The 24,852-nt window shown below is 33.8% G+C and overlaps 4 protein-coding genes and 1 long non-coding RNA gene across 6 annotated transcripts; 4 read left to right on the forward strand and 1 right to left on the reverse strand.

Moving 5' to 3' along the window:
* Window positions 1-267: 267 nt before the first annotated feature.
* Window positions 268-1,776, forward strand: LOC108805810 (extensin). Its single transcript, XM_018577761.2, has one exon. It carries the CDS (start codon window positions 335-337, stop codon window positions 1,451-1,453), a length of 1,119 nt encoding a protein of 372 aa, XP_018433263.1. The 5' UTR covers window positions 268-334; the 3' UTR covers window positions 1,454-1,776.
* A 1,734-nt stretch (window positions 1,777-3,510) lies between these two features.
* LOC108809422 (protein TILLER ANGLE CONTROL 1) lies at window positions 3,511-5,555 on the forward strand. The gene is made up of 6 exons (XM_018581561.2): window positions 3,511-3,584; window positions 3,673-3,718; window positions 3,934-4,253; window positions 4,454-4,798; window positions 5,008-5,140; window positions 5,223-5,555. The coding sequence occupies exons 1-6, from the start codon at window positions 3,579-3,581 to the stop codon at window positions 5,234-5,236; spliced, it is 864 nt and encodes a 287-aa protein (XP_018437063.1). The 5' UTR covers window positions 3,511-3,578; the 3' UTR covers window positions 5,237-5,555.
* A 430-nt stretch (window positions 5,556-5,985) lies between these two features.
* Window positions 5,986-6,984, forward strand: LOC108807216 (cytochrome B5). 2 transcript variants are annotated; one of them, XM_018579472.2, is made up of 4 exons: window positions 5,986-6,133; window positions 6,227-6,357; window positions 6,429-6,495; window positions 6,597-6,984. In XM_018579472.2, the coding sequence occupies exons 2-4, from the start codon at window positions 6,280-6,282 to the stop codon at window positions 6,854-6,856; spliced, it is 405 nt and encodes a 134-aa protein (XP_018434974.1). In that variant the 5' UTR covers window positions 5,986-6,133; window positions 6,227-6,279; the 3' UTR covers window positions 6,857-6,984. The 2 variants fall into 2 exon arrangements, with proteins under 2 accessions (XP_018434974.1, XP_018434975.1); XM_018579473.2 differs by lacking the exon at window positions 5,986-6,133 and having other exon boundaries at window positions 6,159-6,357.
* Window positions 6,985-7,860: 876 nt separating this feature from the next.
* On the reverse strand, window positions 7,861-9,856 carry LOC108809274 (cytochrome P450 78A6). Its single transcript, XM_018581418.2, is given in 3 exon segments — window positions 7,861-8,701; window positions 8,874-9,805; window positions 9,808-9,856. Coding segments are annotated over 3 exon segments (1,584 nt in total). The 5' UTR covers window positions 9,842-9,856; the 3' UTR covers window positions 7,861-8,083.
* A 12,719-nt stretch (window positions 9,857-22,575) lies between these two features.
* LOC130496105 (uncharacterized) lies at window positions 22,576-24,048 on the forward strand. The gene is made up of 3 exons (XR_008935132.1): window positions 22,576-23,234; window positions 23,336-23,473; window positions 23,815-24,048. It is a non-coding gene; the product is annotated as an uncharacterized LOC130496105 (long non-coding RNA).
* Window positions 24,049-24,852: the final 804 nt, after the last annotated feature.

The raw sequence follows: 24,852 nt of genomic DNA on the forward strand, positions 1-24,852 counted from the left end.
ACTACATGCAGACCTTTCTTTTTTTCCAGACATAGCAAAGAACATAGAATCTAAATTAAATAACTTATTAGCTGTGAAAAACAATCTATAGGAAAAGATTGACAATGAAACTTAACATTGATACCAGTCGTAAAATGTGGTTTTTGTAAGCTGGAACTCTTATTGCATGGATCGGATACCTTTCTTCTCCATTTACTTTATTTCTTTTCATGTTTCTCGTGCATCCCTTTTCTTCAACACACTTGTATATATATAAGTTTTCGGCTACATAATATGAATCGTCCCATTGTGTTTTCACTCTAATAACATCTTCCATTTCAAAATTTATAAGATAATGTCTAACGTTCGTCCATGGTTCCGTCTCTCTAGCATCGCTAGGCCTACATCACAAGCCTCAAGCGACCCTCCTCCTCCACCTCAATCCCGACAAACCACTCGCCGTCCGGTGGTAGTCAGAACGCCGGCGAAACAACCTTCCCCTCCACGTCAGCAACAACCTCCTTCACCTCCACGTCAGCGTCCTCCCCCTCCACGTCAGCAACAACCTCCTTCGCCTCCACGTCAGCGTCCTTCCCCTCCACGTCAGCGAACACCTCCACCACCTCAAGAGCAGTCTCTATATCATTCACCGCCGAGCCGCCACATGTCACCACCGACCCCACCAAAGGCTGTGTCTCCATCGCCGCCGACACCACCGCCTAGGTGGTCATACACGCCGCCACCACCATCTCTCAAGGAGGTTCAAGAAGCCTTTCCACCGCGAAAGCCAACTTCACCACCGAGTCCAGCTCATTCGACCCGGTCAGTAAAATCTGAATCAGAGACTTATCGAACAGCACCATCACCGAGAGGACTCTCTCCTTACTCTCTCCCACCTCCTCAGCTACATTCCGAACGCCAAACCACTCAGAAAAACATTCTCACAGCTGAGAAAACAAACCAACTCCAAGAACCAAACCATCATAACCATAACCCTAATCATCAAGGCAACAACACCAAGAAGACTCCACGTCAGGCATCTTATTCCGAATTCGAAAACATAATGCGCACTCGAGTCATCACCATTGCAGGTGAGAACAAAGGTGCTGTAATGGAGGTCAGACGTTCTCCTTCAAGCAACAAAACAGGTGGAGCAGGAACACATCCCTCCAGGGGTTTTCACGGCACAGGAGAGAAGGGACGTAAACTTCAGAGCAGCAGCAGCAGCAGTGATGAAGGAGAAGGGAAGAAGAAAACGACGAAGAACAATAATGCTAATAATAGTAATCTCCCGATGAAAGCATTTATAAACAGTAACGTTCAGATGATAAACAACTCTATCGTTTACAACTCTGCGGCAACTCATCACGATCCCGGCGTTCATCTCAAAATCTCAAGGAAACCTGGCTCCGACAATGGTTTCCACGTCAAGGACTACACGTACGGTAAAAGTGGCGGTGGATACACCAACTAAGAAACTAAAAAATATCTCTGGGAAAAAAATACCGAAAAAATGCTAAAGGTTTTGTGTTTACATTGTAATAAATTTAATTTGATTAAAAATATTAAAATAAAGAAGAAAAGGAAAGAATAAGAAAAAGAAAAATATATGTGGGGTTAGTGGTTTCTGATTCTTCTTTAAGCTTCTGGAAACCCTCTCACTAGTTTGGCGGCTTTGATTCGTTTTATCGAAACGTTTTTTTTTTAATTTGTAAAAGGTTCTCTCTGTCTCTTTGACATGGTCAATGAGATATCGATTTTATTAAAAGTAATAATAATAATCATTAAATTATTTCATATTTACTGTATGGGTCCTTATGGTTCTATAGCCCAATTTATACTGGATAGGCCCATCTTACACTTGTGGTTTTGACCTTTGGGCCTATGTATACAATTTGTATCTTGCTGAATAGAGCTGACGATTTGGATAATACAATCCAAGAGAATAAGGTCACGAGCGACAAACTTATGTGAAGAAACAGAGAACTAATCATGTTACTAATCAAATGATCTTCCAATTAATTCAATAAGCTTCTGCTAAAATGTCTAATTTCGTGTGTCCGTTGCGAGACATAAACCGTAAAGCGCAGCTTATGCTGTCATGCTTCAATAAACCACAAGCCTCCTTTTATTTACTTAAATATCCTACAAAATATCCCAAACGTATTCATATACTTTATCCACTCAATATTATCTGCTCGATTAAACATATTATTTAGTAAAAGAAAAAGGTAAACAAAAATGCATTGATATAACTTCTCATATATCCCAGTATCATACTGTATTAATCTTTATATGCTTCTACATTTTAAAATATCGTTAGTTGTTTTTTCGAGAAAGAAAATATCGTTAGTTGTTTCCAGAGACAATACGTCGTCTAGCTAACAAGTTGATGATCTATAATTGAAATTAATCAAATATCTTCTAAGTTTTCTAAAAATATATCTCATTAGACGAAGACCATATATATCATATAATATCACTACCTACAGTCTACATAAATACTACCACAATACTTTCTGTAAGTTTTTTTTTGGGGGTGGGGGGGACTAAATGTTAAGTACTTTCTGAAAGTTGTGTAATAGAACTAAAGTGGTCATATTATTAAGCAAAAGATAACAAAAGTTTAGGGACAAGAAGCAAGTGACAAGGAGAAAGGAGAATGAAGTGTGTGTGGGGTATTATGTTATCTTTTAAAAGCGTTGGGGTATTTTGCATGTGCATGCATGACCTTTCTGCTCTATTATGTTTTTGATGATTTAATAGGTATCCAACGACGTTGTGATTACCGAATAATAGTGGTGATACTATAGTTTCTTTATCAAGCTTTCAAGCACCGACGAATTTGGGAGAAAGCGGGAACGGTTTAGCTATAAAAATCGTAGCTAATTCTTTTAAAATTTTGTTGAACAATCCATCACAAATTGTAATGGAGATTGACCAATATATTAGGAGGACTAAATGGCTATCTGGAATTTATATCACAAAGATGAGTGTCAATAAAATTTCATTTGTAATCGCGGAAATTTTACCTTTAGTGTTTGAATATATTTTGTTTATAGTAACCACCAATAACTGCCATTGCTTGGACCTTCTTAAGGGAATCCACAGTCACTGAAATGAGAATTATTGAAATAAAGCCGTGTCGAAAATTGATTGAAACCAAAACTATCGCTATTGTGCAACGAATTGTTCCTTCATTGTCAAATCAAAACGTTTAAGCATTGAAAGCAACAGAAGTCTACCAACAAGATTACAAGAGATGAACCACGGGAGTCACCAAGGACAAGGAGGCAGAATTGAAAATTAAATTGATTACGCTATTGGGTCAAACTTTGATATTATATATAAGTAATTGGGTCAAAAAGTAAATTATTAATAATCGAGACCAGATAAGCGCAAGACCACTGACATGTGGCCTTTACTGATTGGCGTTGTCTCCCAAAACTCAGACCTACCTCACCCACTGTCAGTTTATTGACACGTGTAAAGAGCTTAAGCACCCCTTGAGTGTCCAATAAATTTCTCAATCTCACACTATTCTTTTGCTTATTCTTTTGCTTCAGACCCTTCACTCTTTCAGGAAGAAATATAATACTATGCCGGTACGTAGTTCTTAAGATATCCTTTAGTTTTATGCATTATTCGCTCTATATCTTAAAAAATCTTCCTGTTTTCTTGATTTTTCCGAAGATCTTTAACTGGGTGCAGAAGAAGCTGCACCAAAATGTCATCAGAGGTTGGTTTATTTGTTATTTTCCTTGTTTCTTTATCAGAAGTATCATGTGCTTAAATTAAATATTAGTTTTACTTTTGTTTTTGTTGAGTATCATATACAATCATGTGATTCCCTGTTTATTATTTAGTTTTATACGAAACATAAAATATGCTCTATCCTGTTATAAAAAAGCATAGATTTTGATACATGTATTTTTCATGTGGTGAAAACAAAAGATGGTATGACGAAAAGCGAGAAAAAGAAGAGAGGTGAAGGAACAAGTGAGATAGAGAAGAACACGAAAGCTATATTGGATCAGGTTGGGTTAGTGGATGCTCTTGATAACTGGTTTGATGGAGTTCTCACCATCGGCACTTTCGGTTTTGACACTTTGAAATTTCAAGAAGAAGCCGAAATAGATGATGGTAATGAATGCGAGAGTGTGGGTATCGACCATGTTGTAGTCGATGGTAGCATCATCAAGAACGTCAGCCAAGAGTCAGACCCTCTTATCTCCAATGAAAATAAGGTTTATGATCATCATGAGGATTTAGGGGTACGTAAATGATAAATAATTATAGAAATTCTGTAGAAAAAAAAGCTAAATGGTTTGTAGGTATAGTTATATTAACTCAAATACTAATGACACAATTGATGCCATATACTATTTCATGAAAACTATATTGCCAAAAATAATTAACTGGTGTTCTGTATATTGATTTGCTTGAGATCTATCGTGATACATATGTATTGTAGGTATTGGACATTGATCACTCTGACTCAGTCAAAACGGTTGAAAACTCCGTGGTCGTGGCCGCGGTGGAGGCCGAGGTGGATCCGGAGAAGAAGAGGACAACCCTAGCTGAACTCTTCATGGAAGACCAAGACCATGATACAAAGCATGACAAGGAGAAACAAAAGAACCCTAATCTTAATGTTGATGGTCAGAAGGTTAAATATCATAAACAAAACGGGTCAAAGCTGTGTAGTAAGTTCACGTTTGCTAAGAGGATGGTCACTTCAAAGTCCAAAGATAAAGAACAAGACTCGCGTCCAACCAAGAAAGTGCATGACTCGCGTCCAATCAAGAAAGTGCATCAGGTAATTTTTTTTATTCCACAACAGAGATGATGATATAAGAATATGTTACATGTGCCTGACTGCCTCTATTATTCAAGCAAAACGACGTCACGTCAAGCTCAAGTTGATGTTTCATGTCTGTTATTGTTAGTATCAATTAGTTGTTTCATAAGTATACTATACCCATTCGATCTGTACAAGTACAACATCATTTGTTAATGTGATTGTAGATAATAAAGAGGATGTTAAAGAAGAAGATTCATCCAGATGTAGATGCGACTAGGGCTTCTAAAAAGGACGGTCCATACAAGCCAGCCCTGAAATGTGAAGCTCTCGAGACACTTTATCTTCTTAATGTTCCAGGTTTGCCGTTTAAATTATTGACATAATTAATGATCCATCCAATTGAGTTATCTTTCTTTTAATCATCTGCACTGCTGAACAGATTGCGTTGCTTAGAAGTCTGAGAAGAACGACAACACAGAGCAATTACTGGACTTGTGCTTTTCATATTATATATATGTGGTTTCTATTTTTCTTTTTGCAAACATGTTTCTATTTTTTTGTTATTTGAGAATGTGTTGTGGGTTAAGAATGATTGTAGAACGAGAATGTGTTGTCACTGTTTGTTTATGTCTTATTCGTATTTTATTTTATTACAATGTGCTATCACTTTTAAATTTCGACGAGTTTATGTACTTCGTGCCTCGTTCTACGAGTTTCTGTATAATCATTCTGAGATATTATTCCATTATGCTAATAACTTAATTAGTTTATACTTGTATATGAAATTCATCATAAATTTTAAAAACTAAATTTAGCATACCCAAATTTTGTACTTTTTGGTTTAACTGAATGATGAAATCTCATTGTCAATTTTCTTTTTCTTCTGCATATTGTACCGAATCATCACTTCTGTCAATTACATGTTATCGAATCTTTTCTTTCTAAATACCTGATACAATTTCTAAAGTAGGAAAACCTCTTCTGCGTTATTGGGCCTGATGAGAAACAGTGACTTTGGGGCTTCTCAAAAAGTTCAAACAAAACGAAATAATGATAACTTATTTTTTTATTATTTACGTGAAAAAAACGTGAAGACTGAAGACCTCACCAACCTGATGTCGCTGAGCACTTTGACGCGTCTCAGCTACCATTTAATTACAAACATCATATTCTTCACGTTTTGTTATGGTAGGTACCATTTTTTACATTCTTTCGACGCCTTCACCTATTTACTAACTGTAATGTAATAAACAATCAAGGAATAACAATATTCAAGAGTTTTTTTTCACAGATTATAATATAACCAAACCGCGTGTGGTCTCCAGAAGTTGCGCTTTGTTCCATTTATAGGTTCGTAATCGTGGAAACTCTTCCCTTCAATTGCTGCTTTCTTGATTTTTTCAATGTTATATATTTGAAGTCTAATGGAACTCTATACAACAGTCCTCTATTTCAGGTTAATTAACTTCTAAGCAAGAGCAACAGAAAGTGATCAAATGGCCAATCTTATCTCGTTTCGTGATGTAGCTAAACATAAGTGCAAGAACGATTGTTGGATTCTCATCCACGGAAAGGTCGCTTTTTCATGAATCACTATTGTTTTTTCTTGTTTTCTACTATGTTTCTAACACAAGTGTATCCACAGGTCTATGACATCAGCAGTTTCATAGACGAACATCCTGGCGGTGACAATGTTCTCCTCGCCGTCACCGGTACGTACAATTAATCATTGGTTTAATCCGGTCTGTTTTGTTTTTACGACTTCTTTTGGTTTACGTAATTTTGTGAATTTATTGACAACTTACTAAAAAAGGAAAGGACGCGTCGACTGATTTCGACGATGTGAATCATAGCAATGAAGCGAAAGAAACGATGAAGAAGTATTGTATCGGTGACGTTGACCAGTCAACGGTTCCGGTGACGGCGAAGTATATTCCGCCGTGGGAGAAAGAATCTACGGCCGAAACCACCAAAGAAGAAACTGGAAACAAGATGCTTGTATACTTGATTCCTCTCTTGATTCTCGGCGTTGCTTTCGTTCTCAGATTCTACAACAACAAGCAGACAAGTTAAAAAGACTTATGATGAAAAGAAATATCCATCGCAGAGTTTCATATTGTTGTAATATTATTTAGGTTTTGTGTGTTCGTAATAATGGGTTTCTTATTCGAAGATTGGCCCATGAATGGGAGTTCAAACTATTGTTTCTTTATGAGTCTGAGCCGTAGCAAACAGGCCCGTTTTGATATATTATAAAAAACAATCAACTAAAACAAATTTTGATAATTTTCTATTTAACCAAAAAGATGAATGGGGGAGAGGCATATACTTAGTTGTAGTTCGTTATATTGTGGAACATATGCATAAAAAAACAAGTAAAAAGCAAGACGAAGATATACAATTTTTCAGAGGAGTTTAAGAAATGTGCGTGATATATAAAAATGAGGTTATTGTATATATGTTCACTAAAGATAGGAAAACCACATGTATAATTTCAACTTACTCAGTGTGTGTCGATATTTCTATATGTTTACAAAGATCTGAAGAATGTTGTAAGTTTTAAAACTATCAATTGATTTGACCTATTCGATTTCATAATATAATTATAATTATTTTACTTGTTCTTGAAGTGCTGTTCTTTTCGTGCATAGGACTGGTTATTCGAATAAAAAAAATCTGAGAATATTATTCTTAAGTTAATCTTTGCTGTCAAGAAATTTTATTTTGTTTTCTTTAAAAAATTCAAAGCGTGGATTACATGTGCTGGTTATAAATTATATAAAAGGTAAACAATTCCCAGAGTGTGTATACTCTGAAAGATCATTTCCATAATCACGAAGCTGGTTTTATAATTTTTCGATTGCAATCTTGATTTTTTTTTTCAAAAAAAGAATGTGTTGTTGAGTTGTATGGCTTAGGAGAATTAATTAGTCAGGGTTGTACTTAAGAATTGACTAGGGCGGCACGCCGGCACCTATACTTGAAGCATACAAATTTACAAACACATGTGGTTTGCGCTTTGCGGACTAACCACCGTGAATTTTTTTTTTGAAGTACCTTATAAGATAGTAAAATTATACGTTTTAGACACAAATCCAGAACATAAATACATGTATTACTTTCCATTGTATTTACAACAGTAGAGACCCATCACTCACCTTCAGACTCACAAATCACACACACACACAAACACAAACACAAACACCTCACGTATAGATAAGAATGTTAGTTCTAATTAGAAAAGCTGCTTAATTAATACACTTTCCATTAATTAAAACCTTCCATTTTCTTGTAAGCTTTTTAACTGCGCCTACGACGCACTTTAGCAGCAAGAGGATTAGCCATCTCACATGAAAGCCTCAGCTTCTCAGATAAGTCAACACCGTTTCCATCGGACTGTCCCCATTCAAACTCATGTAACAGCGTCGCGGTCCAGAACGTAACGGTTGTCAGACCAAGATTCTTCCCGGGACAGATCCGACGACCCGACCCAAAAGGTGCTAGTCTCAAATCCGAACCTAGAACCGAGAACTCCACTTCACCTTCTTTCGCCAGGAACCTCTCGGGTTTAAACTCCAAAGGATCAACCCACACGTGTGGATCATGCGCTATGGCCCACATGTTCACCATTGCTGTGGTCCCCGCCGGAACAAGACGACCATCAACGATCGTGTCTGTTATGGCCAAACGGGCCCATGATAGAAGTGGGCCTGGTGGGTGCATCCTCAGAACTTCTTTCACCATAGCCGTCAGATATGGAAGTGAAACTAAGTCAGATTCATCTACGGCTCTTGATTTTCCGACAACCGAATCAAGTTCCTTCTGTACCGTCGATTGAATATCTGGATGAAGCACCATCCTAGCGAGGATCCACTCGACTAGAACCGCAACTGTGTCGGTCCCTCTGAATATCATCTCCTGTAATAGTGACATAACGAAAATAAATGTTAATGCTTATTACTTTATATAGAATCTGTTGATAAATATTTTAATGCTTTATTTATCCCATCACATGTCACATTCCATCTAAAAATTCATGTTTCTATCGGAATTTCTTAAGTAATATTTAGAGGTTATTAAATTTAATTACCCAAAGAACGGCGATGATGTCAGGGTCTGATAATTGGTCTGAACCATGGAGGGAGAGCAAGACGTCCACGAAATCACGAGCCAAATCACCGGTTTGATTACGATGCTCAGATATAATCCGTGATACAAACCAGTTTACCTTCGGTACGAGTGCGGAACATCTAGACCGGATTCTCTGTGGGTCAAATTCCGACAACCAAGGAAGGTGATCAGTCCAATTCAATTCTCCGAGAAGATCATAGCCTTCTTCGACCAGTTCACGTAACTCAACATGGTCTTGATCAAGCTCGTACTCTTGTCCGAAAACAGAGCACATCATGTTATTCAGCGACGCCGTTTTGAGCAACTCGCGTACAAAACAGAGTCCCTTAGCGCTCTGTTTCTCGTCGAGCAACCCCACCATCTGGCTAGCGATCACTCGCCTCTGCGTTTCGGCTCGTTTGATTTGTTTGGGACTGAAGAGATGGTTCGAAGCGATTCTTCGCAGAGTTCGCCAGTAAACACCGTGTGGGGCGAAACCAATCGCCCGGTTAAACATCAGAGAATAAGCTGATTCCTTAACCGGCCGGTCAGCAAAAGCTGGACTGTTCAGAATCTCTTTGGCCACGTCGGGGTTGCACGTGACGATCACGCGTGTCTCGCCTAAGCTGAAAGCCATGAGCCGTTTGGCTCCGTGTTTCTCAGCTACTTCTGCGATTCGGTGGTGAGCTAGAGTGCTGGACATGAGAGACATGCTTCCCACGAAAGGGAACCCTCTTGGACCGGGAATAACCGTTCCGGTTTTGTTAGTTAACCGGCGAGAGAGGTATTTGCCCCATGCAGGTCCACCGGGATAGGTCCAGAAGAAGAGAGAGATGGCGAGCCATACTATTACGATGGCAAGTATAGAAAAAGCGAGACTGGTTTGGCTTAAACCGCTGCATTTGGACAAAGGGCAAAGATTAAGGAGCTTTCGAGTTCTGTAGCCATGGGGGATCAAAGGAATGTAAGTGAAGCTTGAAGAGAGAAGGGAGGAGAAACTAGAGGAGAGTGTCTTTTGGTCTGTGGGGCTTAAAGATCAACAGATGGCTTTGGTCTTTATATAGAAAATCAGAACTCTTTTAAAATAAAGAAATAGATGCCAACATTTATTTATGTATTTGTTATTTTGTTTAGTACTATCCCTAGTATATATATTGCCTTTCAGTATATAATTTAGAGGAACATTTTTCTTAGTAATATTTTGTGTAGTTGTGTTTATTTTATTGTCTCCCTCTGAGGTAAGAATGTGTTCATCGTTCGACAGGTTTAGTTTTTTTTTTTCATTTCCTATGTAAATTTACAAATTTCGACTATGCTAGTCTCTGGTGGCTAACTTTGCAAAAAAAAAAAAGTTTTTAAATCGTTTTTTTTTTACATATTGTATGGCCAAAATATCTCTTAAAAGTTTTGGTGTTTTTTTCTTCTAATTTCTGGAAAAATTATTAATAGTACTTATAGAATATTATGTTTATATTTGAGAGATTTAATATAAGTACGATTTGTATTAATTAAAAGACTCTTCAAGAGGTTACTAACACGGTGCTAATAGTTTAGTTAATAGGGTTCCCAAGCTTGATTCCCTTAGTAGCGATCGACGTTGATTGTGAATCTCTTTTGTATGAATATCTTATATTTAACAAATTGAAAGTGCTTGTAGATTTGATTCCAATATTGTTTAAAGGAAAATAAAAAAAGCAAGACCGTTCAGCCACAAGATAAAGATGATTGCAGAGTCTTGTTCACTGATTTATTTGATAAATAGACATGAAACTAAAGGTGTTTAGAACAAAAGCAAGACCACTTTGAATGTAATTGTTTAAACTAGGGCTGGACATTTTATTCGTTAATTTTGATTTGATTTGTTATTCGCTTCGATTAGATATGAAAAATCCGAATATCCGTAAGTTTTCGAAGCAAATAAAGTAATGAAAATTAATATCCGTTCAAACGAAACAAATGACAAATACTGAGACGGATATCCGATTGGCTCAGACTTTTATACATATTTCTACAATTAAATATAGAGTTTTAAATATATAATATTATATAACTATTATTTAACATATAATTTATTAAAATTTATTTGAAATTACTTATAAAAATATTAAATTAAAAGAATATAAAATATTTATGAAAAACTACAATTTTCTAAAAACATTTATTTTATAAGAAACATTCTTAATTTAAAAAAATATATAACATATAGTTGCATTGATTTTTTATTTTTATCATGTAAAATATATTTCTAAAAACAAAATTGGTATTATTTCAAAACAATTTACTTGTATTAAATAAAGTGTATGAAATATCCGTGAATATTCACAAATATCAAAAAAATTGGAATATCTAGAAAACCAAAATATCCGTATTTTTAAGAAGCAAAGCAAATTAAAAAATCAGATATTTGTGAAATAAAAAGTAAATCACAAATAAACGAGTATTTTGTATATATGGTCATATAGTAAATAAGTTTTTTTTAAATAACAAATGGATTTGCAACAGGTGGCTTTAATCGCAATGTAAAGAAAAAATATGAATCTTATTAACTAGCTGTATAGTACAGAGTAAAGAATGTAATAAATAGGTGTAATGTGATGGTTACATCAATTAACTTATTGCAAACGCTAACTTAATTATCATCTTGACCGTTCAAGCGTAAATCATGGAGTCTGCTTGTATTAATTAAGTAAATTATATCTGTTAATATGTAATCTAGTTGACTTGACTTATCTAAATAACATCAAAATCACTTATCTGTCTGTTTATTTATATGTAACTGTTATACAGTTGTTGTGTTTATCAATGTTCTCTCGATATACTTGAAGATACATAGTCTAAAAATAATATAACTGCCATGTTCATAATTTTTCGTCGAGAAACCTACCATATAGATTTTGTTTTATTCTCTAGAAGTTCTTTTTTTAACTACATTTGCTTCTTCTTTTTTTGGTCAGCTTGAACTACATTCTCTAAAAGTTCATAACCAATAAAATTGATTAGAGTTCATAACGGTGCCGTTACTAGCAAGCAAATAAGATTTTACGGCTCAGCGCCGTCATACGTTTGCGCGTGAGACTTACATCTCCAATCCAACGGGATCTATGCTCATTCGAATGATGTCATATTTCGTGGAGCCCATGTCCATATCCATCAGTAAAAAGTAAAAAAAAACTAAAGTCAATTGTGAACTCTAATAACTGAACTTTTCTCCAAAAAAAAAAACTCTAATAACTGAACGCCATAAAGGAAAATGCATTTACAGTCTAGGGTTTGTTAAAAACATAGTTTACCTCAAACTATATAAAAATTCAACTTAATTTAATTGTAACCAACAAAAGTACTGTGGGCTGTAAATTGTAGCCGATGGATTTGGGTTATACTATTATTTTAACATTTGACGAGTTCTTGATTAATCAGTCTCGCTTCAGGACTACTTATATAACTTATAACGGCTTGACACATTCTACTCTAAATACGTTTTTAAACATGGACGTGGGATCGATTAAAAGTTTCTCCAATAGGTGTCGCCCACATATGCGTTTCATTATTTGTTTATATTGTAATAGGACAAACTTGCCATTTAACTAAGGAACTAATGTTAATTCGTTATAATTAACCGTGGTTTGAAAGGATTTGAACTCAATTGTAAATGGAAAATAGCGTGTCCTTTTGTACTTAGTACTACTTATCCACGAGACAAATGTTTTTTATACACTATGTTACTAACCTCCCTATGTATGTGCTAGATGACGCTTTGACAGCTATACGATTTAATTAGTTCGCTAAGACTTGTAACTATTATTATATTTACCACCATCCATTGAACATATTATTACAAAATTTAGTCCGTACGTGATGTCAAATATATAATTTACTAAACATTATTGGTTCAAGGTCGTAAGATCACATATGCATAGTTATTTCTATCCACTTATATATATGTACTCTCTCTATTTTATAAAACTATCATTTTATACTTTCTTTTTTTTGAATAAAAATTATCATTTTATACTTCACATAATTTTTTGTCTTATATTTAATATTTTAATAACGGGTTTTCATCGCTTATACATCAACACAGTGAAGTTAAAAGTAGAATTCAGCATAAAATTTTGTATTGAAACTGTAAACGATATTTTTGTTAAACGTAACAACTTTTTTTTTGGTTAAACGGAGAGAAAATAATTTTATTGGATATTTGGTAAATTGGCTCAATATTAGCTGAACTATGGAAACTAGTCATGTCTTACCCACATTGCTATCAGTTTATAACTCGACTGCCGCTATACTTGATGTTTAAAACTAGAACATTCTTATATCCATATAATATAAAGATTCAAACTATGAGTTCAAGCCAAGTTTCAGTACTACTCAGACATGGAACCTTACGAGAGATATTGCTCCAAAAGTAACCTGGTTTAGGGGAGTTTGGTTCAAGGCAGCAACTCCAAAATACTCAGTGCTGGTCTGGACTGCAGTGCGGGATCGGCTAGCCACGGGCGACTGGATGAAGTAATGATGTATGTATTCTCTGCAATTCTGAGAAGGAATCCAGAGATCACATATTTTTTAGATGCCAGTTTTCAGCAGGAGTCTGGAGCAGGTTGGCTCGTAATCTGATGGGATCCCGGTTTACTACTGTATGGAGTGATATTTTGTCTTGCTTGGTGGACACGACATGGAGCAGTGCATATCTGTTCTTACTCTGGTATGTCTTCCAAGCTACCGTGTATTCAATTTGGAGGGAGATTAATGGAAAGAGACATGGGGAGCCATCGCAAGATCAAACTCGCCTAAGAAGCTACATTGATAAGCAGGTCCGGAACCTGAACGATTCACTCCGAGGCACTGGAATGGGTTTGATCATCTTCTGAGGCTTCTTCGGTTTGCAAACAGCTGAGAGCAATTTTAAATGAATCACTTTAGGAACTCTTCCAAACAATGATGCATTATTTGTAAAAAAAATAAAAATATTTGAATAAATTTAACATTTATTAAAAAAAAGTTATAAGTTTGGTGGTGTTTCTATCATATCTTTTAACTTATACTTGTAAGCAAATAATCTAACGCAACTGGAATTAGTTTCCAGTTTTAGAAGAGTATGAATATTGACTATTTGACCTTCCGCTGAGGACTTCAGGTTTCAGCTAGAGATTGGCCGATTACACCGAGAAAGAAAAATCTCCTCACTTACTCAGACAAATATGTATCCAGTGCTGATCTTTGCCGTTGGATATGGTTCGGTCTCCTGTACCTACATGACGGCATCTTTCTGTTTACAGCCGTTGATTTCGTTCCAGATTCTACTAATCAGAATCCTTCGCTTTCTCAGTTAGCTACGTGTGAAGTTTAAGCGACAAAGTGCGTGATCGTGTCAAGTTTCTGAGTGTGGTATAATTGACATATGTACACTTGGAATCGGTGGAATACTGGTAGGACATGACCATGTAACCCACCCCCTAAACCTCAACAAACTCAAAGGAAATGAACGAAATGGCACAATGGTCATTTATGATTAATCAGACAAACCCCACACGATTCGATTTACACACAAAATCTAATATGGTCCCAAACATCGGTTGCTAAGTTCTTGTCGATGGTTTATATCAACGGTCAGAAATCTCTCGTCTTTCAGTTAAAAGTGCCTGACCGTTGATCTAGCATCAAATTAGCCAACTTAGCAATTTCAATATAGCTTTATCTTCTTTTGTCATGGTTATTTATGTATATGTTTTTTTTGGTTCAAATTTATGTATATGTTTTATTTTGTTATAGTTTTGGTCTAAAATCAGTGAGGATCAGTCCAAAGAGGAGACTGGTCATTAAATAGTATGATAAGGATTGCAACTTCCCCCAACTTAGAGCTACTTATTCACAACTCATAATTAAAATTAGATGATACGGGTAGTTAAAGAAGCAGAACAAGATATTTAGCTATTTTTCGTGCATATCCAACTTCTTTAATAAATAAATTATAAACTGTAATATAGATATAACATATGTGTATTCGAATTGAATGTCGTTATTGTTGTAGTTTTTTTTTTGTTTTGTCAACTATCAGAACTGTATATACCGTCACCTTTTTTTTTGTTGAAAACACTTACCTTCACCTTCTATATGAATAAAATTAACTACGCGACCGTGACTCCTTTGATAAATACATACTGAGGTTGAGCCTATTTGCATAAACTACAACTGCAGTTTTGTTGAATGTCGTTATTGTTGTAGTTTTTTTTTGTAGTAAATTATATATGTACACACACATCTTTTGAATTATATAGAAACATGTGAATTGCTAATTATCATGGTTTAATTCTAACAATAAACTATAGCACACTTAAAGCCAATTTACAAGGAAAAAAAAAACTATAGCACACTTTCTTAATCTAAAGACAATTTCAAGCAAATTATTCGAATATCTTAGAACATTATTCGACTTCCAAGTTTTAAAGCAAGTAAAATATGATGAAAATTAAGGTTTAAATGTGGGGTTTGTCATCAATAGTTTTGTTCGGTAATTGATACGTCAATTTCTTGGAAGGGGGTGTCTCTATATAAACGTAGCCTTGCAGGTTAATCTGTGATCGTTTCCTTTTTAGATGGGGCAAACTAAAATGTCGTTAATGCGTTTTAATTTAAAAAAATTGACATGACAATTGTTTAATAGTACCATACACATATTTTATAGCTAAAAGGTATTTATATGCTATAGTAGTCTATATATGTAACAGCACCAACTATAGTCAAGCAATGATGAAAATATAAACCTACATAGTTGATTTAAAAAAGTCATTCTTATTAAAACTCTCTTTTAATAAAAATTAAATAAACACAGATGTCAAATTGACATATTTTAAACAAAAGAGAATAACAAATTAATTTTTCTACAATACTGATGCAAAAATAGTTGGCTTTTTAGCTTATGATATTTTTATATTTATTTAAATTTGAAAAATTACTGTTGGAAAAATGACACTAAAGCTAATTTGGAACAACAAAAATTGGTTTAAGTAACCTTTATTTTGAAACAAATTAGAGAGAATAGTGCCTACAGTCTATCTAGCATCTAAATTGTTATCACTCGGATTTGGTTGGTAGTGTTAAAATCAATATTATGTATATACACGAAAAGTAGTGTCTAGAGCAAATTTGGATGGATTTCTTGATCATAGTTAATAACATGTGTGTATACTATTATATACCATATGGTATCAGTGGGCCGGTGTCGGTGTACATCAAATACAGATTAACGCAAACGGAACTCGAAACGTTTAGACAGATGGAGCTCGCAAGATTGTCCAATAATTATTTAGAGAGATATGGCTATATGTTTTCATAGAAAATGGATGGTATGTATTCCCAAAAAAAAAGAGAGAGAGAGGATGGTATATATGGCTGTTACTGTTTTAATTCTTAATCTAAAAATTATTAAGAGCGAACAACTTAAATAATACTCAATTTATATTAGTTCTTATCAATGTTAAAACTACATGTATATCTTTTTGTCGATACTACCCCATTTTACTATAATTAGAGAGTGATCGAGAAAAAAATACTATGATTAGAGAGTCAAGAAGTTACTCTGTATTTTCTCTCTTTTTCTATAGAAAATTAAACAAATATTACCAACGTCAGCAAATAATAAGTAACTGAAGATAAATAACAGCCCAATCTATTTTTCATTTTTTTTGCTTTCCTAGCAAACCATAAGTCCATAATACAAGAACTGATTCTTCTTTTGTCGCCTTGAATAATTGATCTGGACTACCAAAAGAACTATTATCACCCCAAACCTTATAATTATATATAAAGATAACGAAACTGCTTGAGATTTTTTATATATATCTTAAAGCCTAGGTTTCCCGTGTACTTTCTGATTGTATATATATATATATATATATATATATATCTTAAAGACTAGTTTCTAGCTGTCATTTGATATCTAAAATTTTAACCATAGACAGTTTCAGTATCAGTTTTAGTAGTATGTTCTTAAAAACGGGTCTTATCTTCTTCTTATTTTTTGTTCAAAAAAAATCTTCTTCTTATTTTTCTATCCTCTTGTGGTGAAGGACAATGTTCGCACAATTCCGTTAAATTGTTTGTCCACGTCTCTTCTTTTTTTTCACAAAATGACGAACTGAGAGAGGAGACAAAATCAAATAACAAAGGCTGACTTTTTTTGTTGGAAACACAACGAAGGCTGATAATTGAATATTTCTTCTGTTTTTATGATACCTCGAAATATATGATTAGATTCGAGTTTATACTTCTGGACGAAAGTATTCTGTTCAATGCTAAGAAGGAAATATAAAAAACCAATTGTTCTTGTCAGTCAAAATGTTATTTTCACAGAATATGCTCGATACTTAAGTTTATATCACTGAATAATTTCTAAAATGATTTCTGTCCACAGCTGACAATGAAATAAAGCTAACAAATATGGTCTTTACTTTACTGTTTTGTCTATATCTGTCTCTGCTTTACTTTAATACATATGAAATTAATATACAAGAAAGAAAAGAAAAATGATATTTAGATTCGTTTGCTAAATAGGGTGTTAGCATTGATGATAAAGTAAAAAAAAGTAGGTGTTAGAGCATCAATATTGGGAAGTCCTTAGCAAAGCCCTTAAGGGAAAAAATACGGAGATCGAGAAGAAAGAGAATGGGAAAGCCTTTATTTAAGGGCTAGCCCTTACTCTTTATAGAACAAAAAAAAAAAAAAAAGCCCTTAGTTAAGGGAAAGAAAGAAGGGACACCAATAATGATGGTCTTAGCACCTCTCCAGTATCTTTGTACCTTTTTAGCATTAGCATCCGCCTACCCTTAACTTGTTTTGTTAACTTTAGTTTAAACACTTACACTAGATTTTGATCCGAGATTTAAAAATGCAAAAATATTTTTGCTGCAAATTTATTAAATATGTCTGTTTGTTCACATATCTAAGCATGAATGTTTTGTTTTCTACTCAGTTTCAATATTTATTGAGATTCTCATTTGATTATGGTTTTTGTTTATTTCTGTTTCAAGAGATATATGAACCATTTTGTTTATTTACAAAATTGTGTTTGATTTCGATTTGACTATTTTGATTTTCATCTTGATCGAGATAATAATGTTAAGAATCCAATAAAATCTTGACTTCAATTTTGTTTAGGTTTTTTTTTTTTTGATAACTCTGGTATTTGGGCAGGCACATTCCCAACTATCCCCTCGAAAGGAATCCAGCGTCCCAACGGAAGGGATGTTAAATCTGTTGTGGCCAAGACTCGAATCCGGGTGGCGGACAGTACAACTGTACCTCCTTTACCACCAAGCTACGAGCGCTTGGTTAATTTTGTTTAAATTTGTTCATGTTTTCCGGTAATTTTGAATAATTCGGATAAAATCACATTTTAGTTTTTTTGATAAAATATGAGATAATTCTGATTTTTTAAAAATATTTCGGATTTCTTGGTTAAATATTAGATTATTCTGACAAATTTAAATATTTTTGATTAAAAAATATTTGGTGATTCGGTTTTATAGGCAATAAGGATAATTTAAAATATTTTGGATAAAAGTAATAAGATAATCTAGTTGTTTGGGTAGTTCAGTTTTGAAGTAGTACTTTTACAATATTTTATAATTTTCAAGCTTAATATAATTGATATTTTTGGATACATAAAGTGTATAAAATTATATATAGTGATAAAAGAAGGTTAATTTATTGGATGGTACGATATAAGCATTTTGTTGTCGTAGGTTGTAAATAGGGATGGCAATTGGGCTCTCCCGTCCCGTCCCGTCCCGTCCCGAACCGCTGCGGGTTCGGCTTCTGGCGGTACACGGCGGGCTTGTCCCGCGCGGGATGCGGTCTTCAAACTAGCTACCTAATCCCGTACCGCGAAATATATAGGCCTTCGCGGGCCGTCCCGCGGGACATCGAATATTACATTGCTTATTTCTACATACACAAAAAAACATAGACAATATTGAGTTTCAGCTTACACATGATCGAGCATACTCTTAAAAGATCAATACATTAAGCTTATACAAAAGAAATGTTTTTTATTATCATTTATAATGGCTTGAAGAAGCTCCACCGGTGCAGACCAGAGACGCTTGGGAGACCGGAAGCATCATCGACCCTGAAACCACCATCAACAGAGCTCCATAATGTATAATCCCCCCCTCTCTCTCTCTCTCTCTCTCTCTCTCTCTCTCAGGTGAAAGCTTCAAAATCCCGCGGTTTAACCCATCCCGCTTTCGACTCGTCCCGCTTTGAGCCCATCCCGCTTTGAACCCGTCCCGCGAGGCCCGCAATTTTGCGGGTTTATCAAATGGAGACCCAATCCCGCCCCGCAACAAGCCATTACGGGCTAGGCCCGCGGTCCAAGTCCTTGATTGCCATCCCTAGTTGTAAATAATGGAGTGTGTTACTATTTTTCAAATAAGCTTGAATATTTTTTTGTTTACACAAATAATTATCAGTCAGATATTTATTGACTGAATCTTGTTAGTATGGCATGTAGATATTACAGTTGTATCATGGAGTAATTTATGGAATAATAGGTTGTTTTGTTTAAATAAATTAGGTCAATATTTAAATTAAAAAGAAGTAGTATTAATAAGTGGCCATACATATTGTATTTAAAATAAATAAGGTTTTATGGTTTTGGCCTTGTTCGGAAACTCGCTAGGCGTTACGCGTGCGGCACACCAGCGCCTAGCGATTTGTTGAAAAAGCAGAAAAAAATCGGAGAGTACGCGGGGATGAATTTTTTATACTTTATACGTATAATACCATATTTTATACACATAAATTATAATCACTATATAATTATGATTACATACTTGTACAAAACATTTAAGTAGCCAAAGTTGTTATTGCTACATTGTAAATTAAGTAAGGAAGGGATGCCAAAAAGAAAAAAAATAAGCAAGGAAGGGCTCGTTCACTTTTAGTAGTGGGATCAATAAGAATTTTCAGTATATAACAATGAGTCATCACTACTAAAACGGTTTCTGCAACATCGCAAAATGGGCACTGACCCGAGATCGACCAGCACAGAATGCTGTTTTCAATTTTTTTTACTCATTTCATTTAATAGTGGCAAAATCGTAATTATTTAGTCGTCTTTGTCCCAGACCTATTTTTTTTTCTTCTGTCCCGGCCGCCATTGTTTCAGTCAAGCTTCTGACGATTCACATAATCAATAGTTTTAGCATTTACATAGTAAAACACATACTATTAACGTGTTTCTGATCCAAAATTAACAAAATCTGAGTTTCTTTTAGTGTTTCCATGATTCGGGCAAAACAGAGTTTTGGTAATTCAATGGCGCGTTTTCTTATTCAATGTTGTAACTCGGAATTATGCGTGTTACTGTTCAGTCCAACCGAATCAAGCAAAATCGCTACGTTAGCCATCCGTGTAGCGTTTAAGCGGCCGCAAAATCGGTAACGCGGCCGCGTTTTTGAACAAGGGGTTTTGGTAGTTGACAATAATTTCATATTTTCTAATTAATAACAAAAGGTAATGACATGACTATATCTATTCTATTAATTCTTCAACATGTCCAATTGATATGAAGTTGTGTCCAATTAATTATTATTTTAATTTAAGTGGCCACCTATTATATGTAACCACGATTAAATCCTCCGATTTATATTATTTTTATGCTTCTATTTCTCTTTCGATTCATCTGCCTTTATCTTTTCTCATTGTTGATTCGGTCATGTTTTTTTTTTTGATTCGGTCATGTTTTATGGTTGTAAATTTCAGGAATCGAGAGTAAAGATTCTCGATGGGAAATGTTGTAAAATCTTTATATAGTGTTTGGTTTTGTGTTAAATTCTATGAATGGTTCATACATCTGTTGAGTTTTGACACAAACTTAAAAACTGCAAAAAGGAACTGATGAAAGGATAAAAAAAAACGAACGGCTGAATTTAGGTCTACAGGGCGAGGGGAAGAAGATGAATATGAAAGACGTGTCTCACCCTTATTTATTTTAAAGTAACTGGCTATTAACCGGCTTTAACCGTTGCAATAACCTGATTACACAGAAAGGACATGATATAGGTATTATGTTTTTTTCCTCTTTGACTTTTTTTTTTCTTGAAATTCAGATTTATTCAGCTAGATATTATTTATATATATTTAAATAGATTTGATTTAAAATATTTATTAAATGTGATTTTACTTAAAATTAGTAAAGACCCAACCCATTTATATATATATATATATATATATATATATATATATAAATGGGACGAGTTCGACTCGCAACCCAGTCTTAACCGTGCGCATACCGGATCAAATTTTAAATTGCTATTATTTAATAAATATATTTTGATTAAAATTTATACACAAATATGATTACAAAAATATAAATATAATTAGAAAGAAAAAAATAAAAAAAAATAAATCTAAAACAAAGGGTCAAAATCTAGATTCTATTAAGGGCGGTTAACACTTACAAATCTATTTTATTAATTCTCATGTATGACCAATTAATAAAAGGTTGGGTCTAACTTAAAAAAAATAACTGCATAAAATATAATATAATTATATCTAGAGCATTGTTAACCGTTCGTAACTTCCCTCGGCATATGAAACGATAACTTGGGCTTCGAATATTGTTAACGATTCGTAACTTCCCTATGTTCCTGTTTTTATGTTCAAATAAAAAAAAACAATAATTTGGACTGAATATTGACAAAGGACCAAAGCCTTACCATATGATACATGTACATACTTACAAAACTTATCTATTCTATTAATTCATATCATACAGAATATGATTGTACAAACACACAAACATAAAAATTATGTTTCTTTAAAAAATAAAATTAAAACTAAAACTAAACAACTAAAATTAAAAATTATGATCATGATCCGATATTCTACAGATTTTAGTTTAACGGGTTTTAAATAGATTTCTACATTTGGACCCGCCCTTTTATATTTTTAGTTTTATATTCTTTTAGAAATTAATTTTTTTATTTATATGTTTTAGTCATATTTGTGTTTTCATTGTATAACATTTCTCTTAAATAATTAATAGGAGGTTTAATCATTGTATTAAATAGTTTGACCATACATATATCAATATGTTATGTTTCTATTTTAATAGTTTGACTATATTCAGATTCGCCTTTAAAAGAGCTGATATATTTTTTTGTTTTACATATTTTAGAAATTTAATTTTTATATTTATGTTTTTAATCATATTTATATTTTTCTTTGTATAATATTTCTTTTAAATAATTAATAAGAGGTTTTAATAATTATCATAAAATAATTTGACCACACATATATCAATAGGTCATATTCCTGTTTTAGTATATTGATATTATATAATGAGAAAAAACATAAATATAAACATAAATATAAAAATTAAATTTAAAAAAAATGTAAAACAAAAAATATACCCGCTCTTCTAAGGGCGGGTCAAAATCTAGTATTCTATTAATTCTCCTGTATGACCAATTGATATATGTTGTGTCCACCCTTTTAAATATTATAACTGCAATGATATACAGTATAAATATACATAATACGTGATTTTCAGTTTATAATAACCTCCCCCTCATCTAGTAGGCTTTTTTATCTCCTTGAGGAGTTTTTTGACACGTGGCACCTACATAAACCTTCAGCGAAATTTACTTTTTCGTTCATTTATTTGGGCTTGTGTCGTGTTAATTTCTTCTCTAAGCCCAAAATTCTGTGTGTTTGAGCAAAACCCAATGTAGATAATCACGACGTCCATTTCCTCGATGAAGCCGTCTGCGATTTAACTTCCTGTAACGCCTTAGGTTTCCATTGATTTGCTCTTTTAATCCGAGCATTAACATTCTTCATCCCAGTCGCCTAACTGATCTGTAGCATTGAATCATTGAATCGAGCTCAGTCTCTTCATACGTAATGAGAGGAAGGTCTCCTATAGATTTCAGATTTGCATGCTTGCATAGATGACTCATCAACAGAGATAGTCGCTGATACCGCTACCGGAGAAGAGATCAACAGCTCAGACGAGAAGAAGATGATCAGAATGTATGAGCCTGTTTGAACTGGGTACCATTCTACGGTGTGACATCGATCTGTGGAAGACGACCGGAGTGGAAGATGTTGTCTCCACGATACCCAGTTTTCCAAAGCTTGCTTTTGGAAAGAGTTGTGAGGTACCTTCTCTTGAAGCCAGATTTTCGTGGAGTGAATTCAAAGGCAGAATGGATTGGAACTCAGAAATGCAGCTTGTGAAAAATAACAAGAAGAGATTCAATCAACCAAGGATTTAATCTCTAGGCTTGGTGCTACTGCAAATTTTGGCTCTGCTACTACTGCAGAAAAGGTAAGCAACCTGCACAAACTTACTTCATTATTCTTGCCTACTCTTTTAACTGGGTATGGAAGTTTGAGGTTATGTTTATCTTTTTTCATGGGTTATAACAGAAACTTGAGAAGCTCTACGAACAGAAGCTCATAGAGAAGCTATTTCAGCCGGAAGCAGATGAACATTCGGTTTAGGATGGAACCAGTGGAAGATCAGAAGTCACGGTTAAAAATGTTGATTTTGGTTTCAAAGATAAGGTGAGTTATTACTAACTTGAATCAAAGTCATGATAAATGATATTATTTATGTTTGACCCTATCAAAAGTGTATTATTGGTTCTACCCTATCTTCTCCCTTTGCTGCTGTTGCATTGTATTTGTATATCATGATAATTCTTTCATCAAAATGCCCATACAAGATCAGTTTCCAAGTGCATTTGGGCATCTTCCATACTCATGACAAGTCCTGAATAAGGAACTAAAATATAATTGGCCTACCTTGCATGACTCAAAATTTCGTCCCTGTAACATTGTTCTGAATCTCATTTTAAGCAAGTTCCTTGTATTGAACTGGAGCTCCTTTGCTCATTATTGGATAGGACTTACAAGTTACGATCAGAGCTTCCTATGGGAAAGTTGGGCATGGTTAAAACGTAGTGAGAAAGAGCTTGCTCAATATACCCAGCATTTTAAGAGTTTTAAAGAAGACCTTTCTGAATATGTTTCTTCTTTTTGTTTGAAAAGGGTTTCTATATTGGTTTTAGAGATTATTGATCAACTTTTGGTTGTTTAAGAAATCTTCTTAAGGATCCGCGATATATACTTTCATTCAATACAGCTAATACTAAAAAGATTAAAAAGTTTAGTTACTTCTTTAAATTTCATTCTTTGAAGAAAAAAACAATTTTAGAGAACATTTTTATGGAGCTTGATTCATCTTAATTTCCTGATAATTAATGATTATGCTACATCTAAATTATTTGATATGATACAATATGATAGTAAAATTTTGTTCGAAATGTAATACTTTACTAAATTAAAAAATATTTTCAAATAGCATAACCGAAATTTCCAACATATATTGTTTTTATAAAAAACTTCAAAAAATGCTAAAATATTAAAAAAAATTAGTAAAAACACTAATAACTAAAGAAAATTTCACTATAGATTGAAAATCTAATATAAAACTAGATCTTAACCCGTCCAACTGGGCGGGTCTTTATTTTTATAATATATATAAATCTTGAAAAAGAGAAAGTTAATGGGTACAATCTTTACTACTTTAGTTTATTGTGGTAAATAATATTAGAGGCTGATTCGCGAATCCACATAGATATTGGGCTGATTTTTGTTTTTAAGATATATATAAACATTTCAGAACTTTAAATTGGTTGAACGAAACTGTATTGCTTATTGTTTATTATTTAAACTTTGTATTTCGTAATTGTACCACCATAAGCAATAATCTTGAAGTGATATTATCAAATTTAAAGAAGTTTACCAAAAATAAATATCAATATTAAATGTAAGGTATGAGTTATTACCATATTTTAAAAAGTTTACCAAAAATATAAATCAATATTAAATGAAATAATCCATGTCATATTTTTCGGAAGCCATGTCATCAATTTTAGTAA

The sequence above is a fragment of the Raphanus sativus genome, chromosome 6, assembly GCF_000801105.2.
Source record: "Raphanus sativus cultivar WK10039 chromosome 6, ASM80110v3, whole genome shotgun sequence".
In the NCBI taxonomy this organism is placed as follows: domain Eukaryota; kingdom Viridiplantae; phylum Streptophyta; class Magnoliopsida; order Brassicales; family Brassicaceae; genus Raphanus; species Raphanus sativus.